This window comes from Carassius auratus, chromosome 10 (genome assembly GCF_003368295.1).
Source record: "Carassius auratus strain Wakin chromosome 10, ASM336829v1, whole genome shotgun sequence".
Lineage (NCBI taxonomy): Eukaryota > Metazoa > Chordata > Actinopteri > Cypriniformes > Cyprinidae > Carassius > Carassius auratus.
The window spans coordinates 14,891,010-14,910,715 of record NC_039252.1 but is presented as its reverse complement, the minus strand read 5'-3'; the positions used below and the strand labels follow the sequence as shown (position 1 = coordinate 14,910,715).

The window sequence follows — 19,706 nt, the reverse complement described above, 5'->3', positions numbered from 1 at the left end:
CACTAAATAAATTGATCGGGTTGATGTGCACGTTTATGTGTCACAAGCTTCAAATCAGAATAGATCATTTTTCTGACATCCGCACACTGCACAAATCTAGAGTTTCTCACTGTTTGCACATAACAACCACTCTCCTACATGGTTTCTTTATTTGTTTTTAAAAGCATAATTAATATTTATTCATTTATGTTTTATTAAAAAGGAAAAGCCGCACGTTCCACGCATCATATGTCATTACGCTCTTTCTGTGTCATTGCACATGCAGTTCTTACAGTTTCGGGGTTCCATCCAAACAAGTGTTTACATGCACTCTCAATCGTATTAGAAAAGGAATAAAACACCCCCTTCAATACGATCAGAATTTAATTCCGATCAAGCTCAGTCAGATCGATTAAGGTGTTTACATGAAGGCTTTTCTATCCGATTGAGCGGTCAATCCGATTGCAAATGGATTATTTGGTTGCATGTTAATGTAGCCACTGTCACAAGAGCAGCAGCACTTGAAAGAGAGGATGAACATCACAACAGTATGTTTTCAAGCACATGAGCACTTTAAATGAAGTGGCAACTTCAGGGAATTTCACTGCCATCTGTTTTTCTCTGATGCTGCTCTGCAGAGAGAAAGTGAGTGCTTCTGATACGTGTTATTCTTGGCCTTATTTTCTCACATTTTCTCTTTGAAATTTACATGCTGTATTAATTTCATGTTTTTCCCAAAACAAGAATGGGAAACAGCAGTCACCACTGCTCAGTAATAAATCACGACACACAGATTTCAGAAATCACTCCAAACACACCTCCGTGCAGAGCTGGCATATGTGCACTTATGATTTCCAAACCTGTCACTAGTCACTCAATATCAGTTGACAGCAATGAAAACACTTTTGACAGCTCTCACAGAATACACAACTAAAAAAGGGTTCTTCCAGGGAGGATGTGGACACACAGAGGAAATACACGACTCCAGGAGCTTACCACATCTCTTCCACCCTGCTTTAGTATGTGTTTGTTGTGTGGTGTGCTTAAAAAAAGATGTAGTATTCTTAAAGAGGAGAGAAAACTGAGATGAGAATCATCAGAAGAAAAGAGCTGAGAAGAGACAAAATAAAGTGCGTTGAGACAAACAAAAATATACAGGAAAAGATTAGAAGAGACCAAAAGACAAAAGATGAGAAATGACAAGAAAACTGAAACAAATGTATGAGACAAAATTAGATAATAAGATGACAAAATAAGAAAGATAGATGAGATTAAAGGGGAAAAAATTAGATTAGGTAAGAAAAAACTTGAACAAAAGGATAAAAAATTGAAACTGAAGAAATAAGAACTTATTTTGGAGATAAGACAAAAAAAGGCAAGAAAAGGAAAAAAATGTGAATAAAGTTACGACAAGAAGAGAAGAAATTAAACACGACTGAAAAAGAAGGGATGAGACTTGAAAAGACTAGATGAGACAAGATGAGAAGAGAAAGAGAAAAGAAGAGAAAAAATCTTAGTGATGAGAAATTATGAGAGACTATAAGAGAAGACATGAGAAAAAAGTAGAGTTGTAAATGAGACTAGATGAGACAAAGAACAAGATAACAAAATGGGAAAAAAAATGGATGAGTTAAAAAGAGGGAAAGGGGAAACAGCATGAGAGGCAGGAGACGAGCTGAGCTAACATGTCTGTGTCTCAGTGCATTGTGGGTAAAAAGGAAGGGTCCTCTCCTGGCAGCTGCTATATCAGGCACTGATTTGCATTATTAATGTTCAGGCTAATATACCTATTTTATGGCTCAACAGCTCAGATTCACTTTAAAATCAATTATACATCTGCGGCAGCTGAAGCAGGCAGCAGCTCAAATGTGTATTAATCTCAGCAAACATACACGCGGCGCCTGGCTATAAAGATAAATGACACGATTAGCTGCGGTAAACAAAAGCGTGAATGCAGCAGCTTTAATGAGATTTGGCGTATAAAAAAAAACTTACAGTTCCTTAAATAATGAGCCCTGATCTCCAGCTTTTTTTTTTTTTTTTTCATATGCAAATTGTACTAAGTTCTGTCTGGTCGTCCTGTTCACTCCAGTTTCATTTAGATAAGACCAGAGTTAATATTTTCACATGAGTGCTCCGTGCTCTTGTTCTCTCTCTCCCTCTCCCATTCCTCCTGTCTTCACCCTCCTCCACAGCAGTAATCCATGAGAACTTCTAGAAAGTTCACGCTTTGTTAAAAGTTGAGTAAAAGATTAGAGATGTATGTACCTCATTTCAGCCTATATATTAAAAATAAATAAGTACACAATATGGTCAAATTTAATTATATTATTTAATAATATTTTAAATAATAAATGTTTATCTGATTAGTCCAGATTTACCCTGTTCCAGAGTGATGGGCGCATCAGAGAGAAGAGGCGGATGAAGTGGTGCACCCATCATGCCCAGTGCCTACTGTACAAGCCTGGGGGGGCAGTGCTATGATTTGGGTTTCCTGCAGTAGTTCAGGTCTAGGTTCACCAACATTATGTGCCCAAAGACTGAGGTCAGCTGACTACCTGCATATACTGAATGACCAGGTTATTCCATCGATGGATTTTTTTTATCCCCTGATGGCACGGGCATATTCCAGGATGACAATGCCAAGATTCATCGAGGTCAAATTGTGAAAGAGTGGTTCAGGGAGCATGAGACATAATTTGCACACATGGATTGGCCACCACAGAGTCCAGACCTTAACCCCATTGAGAATCTTTGGGATGTTCTGGAGAAGACTTTGCGCAGTGGTCTGATTCTCCCATCATCAATACAAGATCTTGGTGAAACATTTATGCAACTCTCGACAAGAATAAATGTTGTGACATTGCAGAAGCTTATCTAAACGATGCCAAAGCGAATGTGTGCCGTAATCAAAGCTAAAAGCAGTCCAACAAAATATTAGAGCGTGTGACTTTATTTTTGGACGGGCAGTGTGTATCTATCTATCTATCTATCTATCTATATATTTATATAGTTCAAAAATTTGGGATCAGTAAGATTTTTTATTTATCTGATCAAAAATATAGTGAGCGTTTATTTAAATTTCAAATATTGGTTATCTGTTTTAATGTAATTTAAAATAAAATTTATTTTTGTGAACAAAGCTGAATTTTCAGAATTATTACTCCAGTCTTCAGTGTCACACGATTCTTCAGAAATCAGTCTAATATGCTAATTTATTATTAGAGCTGGAATCAGCTGTGCTGCCTCATGTTTTTTTGTTTTTTTTGCAGAAACTGATACTTTTCTGGACACTAAATTTTTTTTTTCTGGATTCTTTTATGAATCAAAAGTTAAAAACAACAGCAATTATTTAAAATGTAAATCTTTTCTAACAATATGAGACTTTACGATCACTTTTTATCCATTTAACACATCTTAGCTGATTAAAAGTATTCATTCCTTTCAACAAAAAAAAAAAAAGCACCGACTCCAAACTTTTGAACAGTATTGTATATTGTAACAAGATTTGCATTTTGGATAAATGCCTATCACAGATAAAGAAGTATAACAAGTTCCAAAAAACATGAAGCAGCACTATTATTTCCAACATTGATAATAAATCAGTATATTAGAATGATTTATGAAGGATCATGACACTGAAGACTGGAGTAATGATGCTGAAAATTCAGATTTTTATCACAGGAATAAATTATACTTTAAAGGATATTAAAATACAAACAGTTATTTTAAATTGCAATAATATTTCACAAAATAACAGGGTTTTTTTCTGTATTTTTGATTAAATATATACAGCCTTGAAGAGCAGAAGAAACATTGTGTCATATAAAAATATTAAAAAATCTTACAGATTCCAAACTTTTGGCAGGTAGTGTATACACATTGTTATCTCTATACATCATTATTTATTAGTATAATGCATCTGTTTGTCTCTTTATTTTAGTTTAACTTCATATGAGGACATTAAATTTTAGTGAATTTCTCAGAGACTATACATGGCACAGTTTTATGGATGTCCTGTACAAAGCACAGTCAGGGCTTTTCAGAGATACTAAATGTTTCACCACGACCACTCCCTCCTTGGTCTTCAGAAATGCCTGATATTAATTTAGTGACACTCTTATGGAAATATGATAATATTTTTTAAACTAATTTTTAATCTGTGTCATAACTTAACATTACAGGAAAATGTTATGGGGTTTCAAATCAAAATATGGTGTTAATGTTACAAAACAGGACGTTGATTTCATACATGTCCTCATATGAGGTCACCGGGACTACAAGCATGTTTATCATGCATTTTGGGAGACACATCAAATGAACAGAGAAATAAATTATATTTAAGAGAAATATATATATAATGCTATGCAATATTATATATTATTTTTAAAATCTTGTCAATTATTACTCCTATTATTACACTTCTTTTTTCATTACATGTTGCCTAGATTTAGTTTATAGATGCATTATATTTAATGAGGAAACCTGTTTACAGCCATTTTACACACATTTTGCATAAAGAAAAATGGTTTATCAAATCATTCTGTTATAACATAGTTGAGAATTATCTTTATACAAAGCTTGGTAAAAAAAAAAAATACTGAAAACTAAAAATGTATTTGGGGATTAAAAAAAAATATATATTTTGTTTTTTTTTTGCCTATGCATGTTCATGTCTTTTTTTTTTTTTAGTCTGATGTCCTCTACCAAGAACGTAGCATAACTTATGAATGAAACATAATTTTTTTTATGTTTTATGTAATTTTTTATGCTCTAAACAATGTAATTACATGAAAAAATGCATATTTTGTACTAAAATGTTTTGCCGGGTCTTAAAAGGTTTAAACAAAATTAATATAAAAAGAAATATCTAAAATGAAAAACAATATGATAAAATCAACTTATATGAAATCTTACATAACTGAATACATTTTGTATTGACATCAATGTTAACTGAAGCTTGTGTATTATAATGTCTATATTAATATTTTTCTTCTATATCTGTGAGTGATATTAATGATTAACAGCACTGTCTCCTGTAGCTGATGGGTTCTTCTCGTTTAGTGGCGCTGTCATTAGCGAGGGCAGAGGTCAGGCAGATGGCTGCACTGAACATCAGCCTCATTTTCCTCTTCATTTGAGTCATTAATACAGACGTTTATCTGCTCGTCAGGTATGAAGGATCCCACAGCACCTGAGCTGAACTAACCAGACATGTTCACAGACAGAACTCTGTCTCTGGTCTAGCAGCCAATCACAAGTTATCATCTAGCATCAGTGTGTGTGTATGTGTGTGCTCATGTGAGACTCACTCAACATGCCCATGCCCAGCATGAAGGCATCCATGGTGTGCGGAAGACTTCTCGCCCTCCCCCTCGTGCCTGGAGGAAACATCACCTCCTTTGGTTGGGCCTTCTTACATTCTACCTGTGGACAGACAGACACAGAAATAGAAGAGCTAAGTGACAAAATTGTTGATTTACTAAATTTGCAATGTGATAAAAGTATATAGACCATGCGAATTCTAGGGCCCTATGAAATCAGTTTTATTGTTTCTCAAATACTGTGTGCTCCGTTTTCATTTTTCTGGATTCAATTTATAATTTTAATAAAATTTTAATAATAAAAAAAACGTCTAAAAATTTAATTAATAATATTTCTAACAGCTTGAGAAAAGCTGAAATCATATGCCCTAAGAGTCCAAGTTGAGTAGATGGAACTATCTTTAATCAATGTTTTTTTTTCCCACTAAGTTTCACACTTCACTCTATGATTGCCTTGGCCAACATATCATTTAAAAAAAGGCAGAATAATTACGCATCTAAAAAAAAAAAAAAAATGTTAACATTTAATTTTTGTTGTTAAATTCCATTCAAGGCTACAGAAAATACAACAATGATTACAAAATACTTCACAATGCACAAACATACAAACACTATATTGATTTGTGAAGGATCACGTGACCCTGAAGACTGGAGTAATGGCTTCTGAAAATTCAGCTTTGCCATCACAAGAATAAATTATATTTTAAATATATTAAAACGGCTATTTTTAAGTTGTAATACTATTTCAGAATATTACTGTTTTTATTGTGTCTTTGATCAAATAAATTCAGCCTTGGTACGCTTGGACTGGACTTTTATTCTAAATATATGCTAAAAAAATTGCATCATTTTCTTTTTTTTTTTTTTTTTGGGATGAAATATGGCTTGGTCTTGACAGGTGACCCATTGTTTAGAAGAGTCACTGGACCGTAAATGATGCATAAAAATATGAAATTTTTGAATTTGAACAGAGCTCGAGTCATTTCTCAAGCTCCGTCAGTTTGACTTCGGTGCACATTATTGGCATAACAAACAGCGATACATCTGTTTATCCAAAGCAGTTTTAGACAACTAAACTAATGCAAAAATAAACTAAAAGTCTCTCTGTTTTTCTGATTCAACCCTGTGGTCTTCTCCACACCCCTCCCCCCATCCTCACGTTCCCGCTCTCTGATTGACAATTTAACCTCTGGAGCTGAGCACATGAGCGGACAGCAGACAGCAGTCCCTGCCTGAGAGACAGAGGAATATTCCTCCAGAGATCTAGGAGAGGGAAGACAACATGTCTCTAGCAAAGAGGAGAAATAAACAAACACACAGGCAGAAAACATCAAACCCAGACAAACACACACACACACACACACAGACGTTTGCTCTCTCTGGTGATATGTGCATAACCGGGTCAGACAAGGAAAGGCTTTCCTCCTGACAGGCCTAGCAGGCAGAGGATCCTATTTACCGAGCACATCTGCATGCTTACAGGAGTGTGAGTGTGTGTGCGCTGACAGCGCCTCTACGGTAAGAACACAATGCATTTGCACTTGGCTGAATCTGTCCTCTGCGTTGATCGACTCGTCTGCCTGCCCAGGGCCCGTCCATCTGTGTGGGAGTGTGTGAGTGTGTGAGTGTGTGTGTGTGCTGCTCGGCCCTTCTGAACACACACACGGCAGATCATCTCCCACCGAGACTCATGCAGATGCTGCTCAGCACAGCTGGACACACACACACACGCACGGTTCTGCTGAAGTTCAACTCGCTGTGCCATCAGCGCTGCTCTGAATACATGAGATATTTCTGGATTTGGCCGGTGATGGATATTTAATAATCATTCTAAATTAATGAAATCTAAAAAGGTTCGTTCCACACTCTGAGCCCTGAGGATGCGGCGTGGGAGATATTATAAAAATGTAAATATAAATGTATTATAATTACAACAGAAGGAGGTGTTAATCCTATGAGTGACATGTTTAACAGACAATTACAGAAGCTCAATATGGACTTTCTATCTTCTGTGGAACACAAAAGGAGATATTAAAGGTTCATGCTGCTCTTTTCATGTAATTTCAATAATGCATAAATCAAGCACAGAATGTGCATTTTTGGATGAACTAGCTCCTTTAATTCAACAGCTGAGAGATGTACTGATATGTGTTTTGGACAACCTGTTGTACAGCATGTCTATTTCAACAGGTCTAATTCTGGACGGCACTCATCTAGCCAGACATCATCTAGGAGATAAACATCATGGGCCATTATCTGCTCACACACAGACACACTGCTGCGGTCTCAAAAGGGTTTCTCAAACTTTTTAAAATTTAAAACTCACAGACATATTTCATAAGCCCAAACTTCATACCCTAAAGCTAAGACCTATAGGTGATAAAAATAAAAAAAAATCTCTGCACACACACTTAGCATAGAGCTGTTTTCACAAGTCTCATCAATCTGCTACTGCTTTTTTAATTCCATTACTTTTTACTATCAACACTCAAATAAAATGTATACAAACACTTACATTTCACAAAGCATTTTTATATCAACATTTTAGTTTTATAATTATGTTTCTACTCCAGTTTGTTGTTGTATTATAAACATTTAAATGGAGGTATACAGTATATTAACCTCTTGTAGCTCAAACTGCACCACTACAGAACTAATTCAATTTCACTATTTCAGTCAATGATTTTGGCCCTCTAAAAATGTTGCCTTTCTGGTATTAGATGAATATTATTCCTACAAATTTGTTTTTAATAAAAAATAAATCCATCTGACAAGAATCAAGAATCAGACGCACAATGCCTCAGAATAACATTTCCAAATCCATTTGTGAAAAGAACAAAATGAGGAAGAAAAAAGCAACTGAAATCTGCTCCTCTCTGTGCTATAATTGGTCAGCAGCTGCCTGAACAAAATAGACGAGTCAGATAAAACTCACACCTCATTTTCCACTATAAAAAATCTAAAATTCATGTTGGATAATAAAATCTACGAGCACTTCCCTTAAACCAGTATGAGTCCATTTACAGGCACTACTGGTTCCTCTGATCCACTGAAACCAAAGAGTCCCTTTTTTAGGAAGTTTACCAGTTTAATATGTGGCAGTCTATTATTACAAAATCAGATTTCTGACTTACCTGCCCCTAATGGCCCATTCACACAAAGGGATGATAACTAAGAAGTTTTAATATTCCCTTTAATTTTATAAGAATATGGATATCATTGGAATTTCTTTCAGAACAATTTTTTTCCAGCAGATGAGCTGTTAAAAACATTGACAGCCAATCAGAACGAGTCCAGCTTTAAAGAGCTTGAGCATTTAAAGCTGCAGGCAAAATTAACTTTAGCCCTATTCGGACAGACTAGTTTTACAGGGGGTCGTTAGAGAAATCTGTGTTTCACAGACCTACTTGGTGATTTTAATGCCGTCCGAATCTGCCACGTCTGTGTTTTTCTCACACAACCTCTGTGATAATTCTAGAGCAAATTACCTACTGTTTTTCAGCAAACTCAATGATCCTCTGAGAAAACTAATCCCGTCCGAATGCGAATGTCTGTGATTGCCGGTGATATTTTATTTCACAACGCGTTTCCTTGTGTGTTTTGGCCAACGTGAATTACCGTAGATGCTCTTACCGCGTGGATGTTTGATATATTTGCTTAGCGGCAAATAAATAATAAAATAATAATAATAAAATCAAGAGAAAGATCACGTAAACTGTTAATAACGGCTATTGTAATATCAGCATCAGGTAAGATTACTCACGTTCATTTCTGTACTCAGTTACATAATGTTTTAATTACATTCAATAAAAAAAATAAAATAAAAAAGGGAAAAAAGTTAAACTAAAGGAACCACATGGTTTTGTTATACTAGCCATTTAGTATTTATTGTGTAATAATACTAAGGCAATCATTCTGAATGAATGCAATGCACGCATACAGAGCGCGTGATCTCTGTGACGCCCAGATGCACAAATCAGACCCTCCAACCTCTGTAATAAACACGGAGATACTAGTCCCGTCCGAATTGGTACATGAAAATCACAGACGTCAGGTGGTAAGAATCGAAACTCAAATGAGGTTTAGAAAACTAGTCCCCTCTGAATAGTGCTTTAGAATCAACAGTGTTTATCATTTGATGGTGTGGATGCTAATAGTATCTTTATAGTCATGGCTATAATTATAGTTATGTGAACAAAACAAGTATAAACAAGAATAATTTGGCTGCTGCTGCATGTCAGACAGTTAGAGACTGCAGGAACAAGAGAAGAAACCCCTGATGCTCTGAAGAGAGACAGCAGGACTCATCAGACTTAAAAAGCCGGTGAATTGATGGAGAAACCTCCTCTCGTTCACCCCTTCCTCTCTCTCTCTCTGAGATCTCTCTGTCCGTGTGTGGTAGATGGACACCTGATGAGATGTTCAGCCAGGCAAACAGGTTCACCATCACCTGGTGTGCGAGACGAGGTTTCTCTGGGTCAGGGAGAACTTCATATCTCCTGTTCTCTTCGACAGGCTGTAAATAACATCTAGTTATAGGAAAGTAAAGTCTGAACAGGAAGCTTAAAGGATTGTGGCGTCTCAATTTTCCAATAAATCATATTTTTTTTAAAGAATCACTTAATGATAATAATTATATGTTGTGACAATCATCCAAAATGCTCCCCTACAAACATACCTATCCCTGCATCCCTACAAACATTATAAAAAAAGAAACTTATTTTTTTATAACTTAGTTTATAACCTATTCACATTTTATATTTATAACGTCGCATCAAGTCAATGTGTGTGATTATAGAAATGAGAGATTTTTTTTAAATCAAATTTTGATCATATCGCTCACCTATGGCAGTATACTCTGTTTCACCAAGTGTGAAAACAGCCTCAATCTCACGTGTGCTCCACTGGTCAACAAACTCTACTATTACACTTATTTACCTTCTATTAAATGGTGTCCATGCTGTTCTTACACAGTCACAGTGAACGGACTGCAGGAGACAATCAGGACAGAAATCTGAGGCCCTCTGAACAATAGAACCACATGATGGACTATCAGAGAAAAATCGATCGCATGGCTCTGCGCTCACGGATCTGTCTCTGGGCTCAGGAACAAACTGTCTGTGACGGAAGAAGATCTTAAAGGGTACGATATTCTGTGCTACCCCACAGCTGTCCCATGAGCCCAGGGTATACGCATGGACAGTGCGCAGGGATGAGTATCAGTGTGAGGAGACCCCAGCCAAACCGATCCTTTCCACCACACCGCTCCTGTCAACCACCGCACAGAGCCCAGCAGGGGCGGCACAGAGCCAGGGGCCCTTTCTCTACATGCACAACATCCTCCCATCAACTCATGCTTCTGCTCAGTCAGGCATATATTTGTACGAAGCATTTTTCAAAACAGACAAAATGACTATTTAAATTAGATTTAATTATGCTCTACTTTTGAAAAGTTTGGGGTCAGAAAGATTTTCTCATGCTTATGCTCAGCATTTATTTGATCAAAAATATAGTAAATAAACGGTAATACTGTCTTTACTCCAGTCTTCAGTGACATATGATCCTTCAGAAATCATTCTTATGTGCTGATTTGCTGCTCAAGAAATATTTATTATCAATGTACAACAGGCATTTTTTATTTTTATTTATTTATTTTTTTAAATATATTTGTGGAAACCGATACACATTTTCTGGACTGTATGAGGAATATAAACTTCAAATCGAAATCTTTTATACCATACTTTTATAAATGTCTTTATGAGTTTAATATGTATAGTTTATTAACACTTATTTTAATAATAGAAAAAATATATAATTTTATAATAAATCATTAAATTGTTTACAAAAGTTCTAAAATAGTTTCACATAGCCAGGATTATCAGCAATATTGTGGCCATCTAGATATTTTACGCAACATTTAAGATGGGTAAAAGTAAAAATCATTCATAAAAATGCTGGAAATGTACACAATCTCTTTCAAATTTGAACCTGACAAATTCCAGTGACTATGCAACACACACCAGATGTTGCATATACAGTCTATGGGTGACCCGAATGAGGCTGAGACTAGGTATTTTCCCTCTAATTTCAGGGGAAAACATTTATTTGCAAGCAGAAAGCTAACACTGGTGGCTCATCTGCTGGTTCTGCCCAATACTGGGTGGCCTGTGGGGTGATAATCCTGATTTAATGAACTCACCGTGTGCCAGTTACCTCTCTCTCTCTTTAGCCTCATCAGTCATGATGCAAGCATTTATAAATGAAGGAGAGAGGGGAAAGTTTCTGACTCTTGTTGACTGATCAAAACGTTTTCACTCACACACACACACACAATTTCACGCTTTCTGGCCACTGCCCAACACTTTACACTGTTTACACACACTCAAAGCGCTTACAACCGCATGCCGTTAGGATTCTGCTAAATGGGAAATAAAATATTAATCCCTCAATCACCTTCAGAAATTGAAAACGGGCAAAGCACTTACCATTTTATTATTGATTTCGTGAAAATGAATTTCACAGACTTTCTCTACAATGTCTTCATTCTCGAACGTTACGAAGCCGAAGCCTGCGGAAAGAGAGACAGAAACAGAGGAAGAGTCAGTCGTGTGCCTCTTGAACTCAAACTCCGACAGATTTCGGCCTCCGTCGGAGGACAGAGCGTGGGGAGTTCAGATCTGAACGGACATTGTCTTTTTTAAAGCCGATGCTGATGAAATCTCTCTCACGACCGGGCAGATGAGGGGGAAAATGGACAGCAGAAAAGCACAAAGACTGTTAATGAGATTCATAGAGCCACATCTGAATTTCATTAAATGCGTTCCGCAGTGCCTTCATTGAAATTTCACCGTATAACAAGCTCCCGTTTTAATGTAAATGCAGGGCCGGAGATCCCTGAATCCATCTCTGACCGTGGGATTGTCTTCTTTTCATATTTATGAAATAAGAAGTTTAACCCTTTCAGCTCATCCAGGCTTAACAAGGATTTGGCTGTGCTTTTATTATAATGAGAGAAAGTGAAACGCTTTTCTCCGCCGCCGAATCTGCGACTCACGAAGGGAAATGATTTTCTATTCCTGGGTGTTAAGAGGAGGCCAACGGTGAGAACACAAAGGAAAACAACCAGAGAGGAAGATAAACACTTTACTCACTGTTTGTTTATAAAGACAGGATGCTCTTTCAGTGGCACAGCGCACACAAACACCATTCTGATCATTTCACAAGAGCTGTGTGCTACAGAGACTCGCAGAAAAGCAGAGGATTGATTGAATGAGACTGCAAAAAAAAAATAAAGCTAAAGTGTGTTGAGATGCTGCTAATGGCTGGTGTTTGTGTATTTGTGTAGTGCAGCACAGATCAGACAGACCTTTAATGAGTCATGTGCTTTCTTCATACTGTACACTCTCACACCTACACTACTGTTGCCAGTTAAGAAGCATGCTATTCCTAAACTAAATGATGAGGAGGTGGGAAAACACAAATGACTGTACATAAAGATAAATAAAAGTTAAATAATAAAGACTTTTTTCTATTGTATCAAACACACAATGATGCATAAAATATATTTCAAAATTGTTTCAATGTTTTTCCTAAAATTCATGAAATGAAACGTAACTGAGCACTACATCAAATGCTCTGAGCAATCAAATGTTTTTTAGTTGCTGAGAAACAGAGCTGTTTTGTATGTCCTGCACATACAGAAGGAAACAACCCCAAATCTCTTGCCTTCCACACAAGAAAACTACTGGAGTCATTTTTCAAAGGCAGAGCTGTATTTTGTTCTGACCCTAATTCATATCTCCACCTTTTGAAAGATGAAAGATCTACGCAGGGCTATTCTCTCCTCTGGCGGTCAGCTGGGTGTCAGAATAAAAGTGTAAGGGTCAAAGGTCAAGCACGGCAGACTGTAGCAGTATGTAGACACACCAGAGATATGAGGAGATAACAGCCCATACGACACAAACACACAATGCTCAGAACTAGAGGAAACACTCTTTTCAAAGGACTGAAATATATAGTGTTTGACGATCATTTATAGCCCATTATTTATGCAAGGAGGTCAGCCAACTGCAGAATGGCCTGAAGTCATCCTGTTGGTTGCACTGCAGTATGCGGCTTTAAAAGAAACGGATCACACACGTCATTGCTCATTTGCATTACGATGAACTTTCGCTCATGTCGCTTCAAATATCCAAATTGCTTTTGGTCTGAACATCTATCTCTCTGTTCTTGTAGAAGCAGCTTTTGTCAGTTTGCTAATATTGAGAGCAGAAGTGTGTGTGTTTGTTGCCTGGAGGGTGATCTTGAAAATGAAGAAGAAAAGACCGCCGACAAATCAGCCATCAGGAGCCATTTGTCACTGCAGATTTCAGACGGAGAAACACACATACACCTGCGCTCTCTAGAGAACTCTTACGTCACAGTGTGACCACAACACCCAGGCGCTGCTAAATCTGGACAAGCTCCCGGGCTTCAGTGCATCCTGCAATTCCATCAGGAGTCTGGAGGGGGCAGTGCTGTGATAACTGAGTCTCTGGCTCCGGGACAGTCTGACCTCTGTGTTAACAAAACACCCACTCGCTTTTCACACACTATCATGTGCACACACACACACACACACACACACTGCATAGAGTCGTCCAAGTCTCAGCACACCCTGTAGAGCCAACACTTTAGAGAAGAAACATATGCTCATCTCAGCTGAGTGTGGCGTTCGCTCCATTCCCTGGTGTGGCGGCTCCCAGAGCTTCATTCGTTCAGACAGATGCGAGAGAATCTGGAAAAGAATTGAGGCTGATGTCTCTGTTTTACTTAATGATGATGCAAACTCATCCTGCTATGGGACGAAACAAGACAAGCCTCTCTAGTGTCAAACATGCAGACGCTAGTCTCAGTTTTGGATCATCTGATGCATTTTGTACACTAAAAAAACCTGTTTAAAATGGCCAACTATAATCTGATTGGCTGGCTGGCTTTACTTCTAGGAGTAAGGTGCACAGATTTTCATTGCCCTCCTGAGAGAACAAACATGCTTTCAACACCAAGTATTAATAAGATATCAAGAGTGTAGAGCAAGTAATCAGGACATCCCTTAACTAAACTTAGTTTGTAGTATAATTCTCACTTTGGGATGGAAATTGTGACGGCAAAATCTACAAACATTTCCAGTGATGTCTTTGCTGTTGTTTACAGAGATTTATGATAAATAACATTTATGATAACTTCAACTTCTATATATTTTACCTTTATTGTAGCAGATCATCATGAATATATTAGCCAATATCCAATATAGAATACTCATTTTAATATTAGTTTAATATTACTTAGCCTATATATTGTTACAGTTTTTACAATTTGTTTTCTGTGAGTGTTCATGTAGTTTTGGTTAAGAAACACAGCACTGCCTTTTCTCCTAATTTTACATGTAGATTACCTTCAGATGCCATCAAACACTCAAATAGTTTTTAAACGCTAATATTTGAATAACCCTGTTAAATATAATCTTTAGCAAATCTCAAAATGCATACACATTTTTATACTGTGATGTACGTAAGGTTGTGACGCTTAACAAATTTACAATGCCTGATATTAGTTTTTGGTGTATTTCTTTTTTTATTTTTATTAAACTTGTGTATTATATTTGTTATTTACATGAACTATAACTTCATCTATGACTGTGGTCATTTTGGTTTAAGTAGCTCTCATAACAGGACAGAGGACACGGCCCACCACATGTTTCCAACAGGATGCTAATGATTTCTCCCCATGCAGTGTAATATAAGACAGATCATCTTGTGTGTGTAATGGATCTCCATACCTCCATAGCAGTGTTTATTAGATTACTCTCTGCCATCTGACTATACTTACAGTAAACTCTTGCTATTAGTCATGTCGAGTGTGTGTTTTTGAGCGTCACTCTGATGTGCTTTAACAGATGTCAGCTCTTTCGTATCTTAATGAGCACACTGGCCAACTTACGTGTGTTTCTGTAAATGTTCTTGGGGGGCTGTTTAGCATCAAGCTCAATTTAAAAATCCCCAGATGAGGGAGAGAGAGTCTACATTTTCAAATGGAGTCTGACAGCGCATGAACTTTATCTGCTGCCACTTTCTCTCTGCCTCATCTTAAGCGAGCAAATTATGGTCTTCTGGAACTTTCTCTCTGACATGCTCTACTTTAAATACATCTAACCGCCAGCAGCACAATCTGCTTTTATGCAAAGATCACTTAATGTCTCATTGATTTCGCATTTTAATGGATTTAGTGCTGTGTGGCGAGGAGGAAACCTGGTAACCTGAGAGAGGAAGATGAACGTGGGCTGATTGCTCTCAGATAGCAAGTGTGAGATGCGTTTTAGTCGGAGCGGTGCTCTGAAAATGGCTGCTAACACCTCTTACCACCTGCACCAGCGGACACGGAGTGCTGGAGTCAAAGCAGATTGTCTAAGGTGAAGAGAAAGTTGTGAAGAGAAAGAGAGAGAGGTGTTGATTGTCCTTAGAGCCGCAGGGACACTGTTGGTCTTAATAACCGTGGATGGCTGTTGCTTTAGCCATCTGCTGTGCTGAAGAGGCCCTGGGGGGTGAGCGCAGCAGGAATCATGGAGGTCATATACTGCAGGACTGAGGGGTCAACAGCACTGAGGACAGAGCAGAAGTGGTGTTGGGTTGCCTTCTGAACCACACACACACTAACGCAGGAGGACATTTGTTTACTGTATGCATAGTCTTACAAAGCCAGATTAATGTCTGGTTCAGCTCCTGATCAAGAACCATAAGCAAAATTACAGACTGCTGTTTGTTATTAAAACAATTCTAAATAAAAATTAAACAGTTAAAGATTAAGAGTGAATTTAGGCATCAGAACATTATAATGTCAAGTATTCAACACTTAAGTCCAGTCCTTGAATATAATTGGCCCGTTTTTCTGTAGTTGCGCAGTGACTCTTTCTGATGGTTACATTAGCTGGGTTTCCATCACCCTGCTTTTATGCGCATTTTAAAGTATCGCATCCGAATCGAGTGATGGAAATGCTGAATTTTGAATAAAAATGTATTAATTCGCAAATACATTTTTACGCTCGCTTGAGGTAGTTTTTGACTTGTGCGAAAAAGGGTTAATGCGAATAACGGGAGATGGAAATGCATTTTGTGAATAAATTCCTCCAAGCTAATTGAAAAAGTCATGTGACTTTGCGCTAAATCCTGACTAACCAGCGGACCAATCTTTCCACAGCATCTGAAATGTTGTTATGGTCACTCGGAAATGCTCGAGGAAAGCCTGTCATCAAAGCATTTCTGTTTAGTTGCCTCCCAGAACTGTTAAACGACCTCCGAAAGCAATAAGCGCATTCATTGCGTTTCTTCTGCATATTCTAATCTTCAAGTAATTTATTATATAGTAAAATTGTTATATTCAGTAGCTTTTCATACTTTTCTTAGTTATGTATAGCCAGTTAATCAAGAAGTGACGATTTTGTTCTCGGACTTGTTGGATGGAAACGCTGCCTGTTCACAAATGTTTTGTGCGATATTCCAATTTTGCACATAAGTTAAATTCGCAACTTTGAATGGAAACCCAGCTAGTGTAATGCCAGAAGACGGCAACAAGTAACTGTGTTTATCAGTCAATTAATCAAGGAATTCACTAAACAACACTAATTTCTTATTCATGAACGAAATAAGTGACTGTTCTTTTTGAGTGAGTCATTAAATCATTCACACAAACTATTTGTTCTAAACACTTGAGCCATTCTGGAACAAAACAAGTTTATGAGTGTGTCATTGAATCGTTCACAAAAACAAATCATTCAAACACTGATTCATTCAGGAATTAAACAAGTCTTTAGGAATAAATCACTGAAGCACTCACTCATTCAATTCATCAAAAACTGCCTAAATCAAATACTTTGGGCAGGCACTTCATTTTTTCTATAAGTAATGCACTCTTCAAAATCTTACCAGAAGTAGGTTATCTGGGAACATTTCGCCTACTGTTTTAGGAAGATCAGTGAACGTCAAAGAATCAACTAAATTTAGCTCAAATATTTAATGAAGAAAATGATTAATTCAGAAACAAATACTGTCTTTTACTGTGGCTACAGACCGCATAACATCTGTGCTGATGTTCAGTCTTTCAGAATTCATGCTTGTGTAATATAACTTGAGTATGAAAGTATATATTTTTAAAGTTTAATATTTTTGAGATTTGCTAAAGATTAAATGTTATAGTGTTTTTATCTATCTTGTATCTTTGTAGTCATTAATTCTCACTTAAAAAGTGATATAAAACTACAAAAATAGGTGAAATTAACATGAACTATTAAATATACAATCTCTGGATAAACCTTTAAAACCTGTTTACACTAACAGCCTGCTGTGCAACCGATTAGAGAAAGCCTGGTCCTAGTCCTAGTCCTGAGAAATAGCAAGCAGCGGTGGTCACCAGCAGATCTGGAGGTACATGACCTACACGTGTATCAGATTGACATGTGCTGCTAAATAACACCCATGACCCTCTCTGTCAATCTAATCCAGAAGACAGGCAGCCACAGCACTGTAGGAAATAAATAAGACAAAAACAGAGTGAGCATCTTCTGAGGAGGAGCAGAAAACGGCTGCAGATATAAATTAATAACGTGGCAGCAGACAGTTCCATTCAGAACCAAACGCTGACGTAACGAGTGTTTTGTCTGAGGATGTCGAAAGAGCCCAATTACTATGAGAAAGAGAGAGCGAGTCAGATGATTTATCAGTGTTGTTACTCTGGCATGTAACGACTGTTTCATTAATAAAAACAAAAGCACAAATCAAAGCAATGGGGCTCAAATAAATCCCTGCGATGTTTTCCGAGGAATCCTCTGCGATGAGCTCCTCTAACCCCTAACAGCCTGAGAGTATTAACTGTGCTTTTGGCCGTCGGCTCCATTGACTTCATCAACATCAGACCTGTGGCCCCTACAGCCAATTAAAAGGAGAGAGAGAGAGACAGAGAGAGAAAGCCTTGGGTGTTTTTTCACCTGAAAACCCTCCAGTGAATCCAAGCCATTAAAAGAGGATAGCTGCATCAGCTCAGATCAGAACGTAGATAAATAACAGCTTCCAGAGACGTTTACTCAACGCATACACACAAACCCAGACACCCACCAACAAGACATTGTCCTGTTTCACACCGATGCTTGTTTTGAGCAGTGGTTCAGTCAGTATATGATGTTTAAAATCAATACAAAATGTCATTCATGGGATAAACTACTGTATTTTACGTATACGCAGATGCGTGTTTTTGTGTATCTAGGGTGGTGGAGGATGGAAAGGTAAAACCTAGCTGCTTCACTACTTATTTACTGTATGCCTTGCTTTCAGGAAATGTGTGCTTGTGTGTGTGGCCAACCTGCTTGCAAATTTCCTATTAATTTAATGATTAATGTAGTTTATCTTTACTTTCCATACTGCCAGTTTGAATCAGCATGTTCCAGATTCTCTCACTGAAAGCTACATGGTTGAACGTGACAGTTTCAGGGGTTTGAAAGAGTGACAAAAATGAGTGCTGCAAATTAATTTTTAAGTAAATTGAACTTGGACCATCTTAAAAGGTGGCTTGAGCTCAGTTTGTATAATGAATAACTGTATAAAGGAAATAATGACACACACTGAAGGAAATGAGAAACTTATTCTTTATCTATGCATATGACAAAATGAGCATATTACAAACACTTTCAAAGGTCTTTCTTAAGGCTTAAGACCAGACCACCTTGCAATACCTCATAAAATTGATGACATTTACAGATATAACACTTGTATATATGAATGTATGTACCCTAAGGCTGAGAGTAGATTAAAAAGTAAGATGAATGCAATTTTTTGAAAACAAAATTAATCTAACACTATTATCTTATATTTGCCACTAAACGTATAGGTAAAATCAAAATGTAGTGGACAACAATATTCAATGCTTAAAAATAAAAAAATAATGTAATATAATGTAAGTATGTAAGTATAGGTGTGCATAGGATTTAGAATCGTCTGCTAAGAAAGCATCTGTCAGGGTCATGAATGCAAAAGCAAAATGCAAATGTGTGTATGTTCTGCAGGTGAGGTGCCTCACAGAATTCTAGGAAACTATTTTGTCTGTGTCTCAATGTAGGTCAGCTAACAGCACAGGCCATCTATTCCTGTGTCCTACTTCCAGACACACATGGCCCTACCTCTCATTTGAGCAAGTCCCCTTCCCAAGAGCATGAGCACGAGAGAAGAAAGGAGGGAAACGAAAATGAGGGAAAGTAGCAGAAATTATATCTCAGTAGCAGCTCTGTAACTGTATATTCTACATTTACTAATGGTGAATGTACGGTAGTGATGTTTCTGTGAGGAAGTGAATGTCCCTGCTATTAGACTAGCACACAGTCAA

General features: G+C 37.3%; 1 protein-coding gene across 1 annotated transcript in view; it reads right to left on the bottom strand.

Moving 5' to 3' along the window:
* LOC113109999 (RNA-binding protein Musashi homolog 2-like) overlaps positions 1-19,706 on the bottom strand; it is a 158,880-nt gene that overhangs the window by 27,003 nt on the left and 112,171 nt on the right. Inside the window, exons 8-9 of the mRNA XM_026273967.1 lie at positions 11,789-11,871; positions 5,292-5,406 (exon numbers count right to left, since the gene is read on the bottom strand). Coding sequence (XP_026129752.1) covers positions 5,292-5,406; positions 11,789-11,871 — 198 coding nt within the window. The remainder of the gene's footprint in view (positions 1-5,291; positions 5,407-11,788; positions 11,872-19,706) is intronic.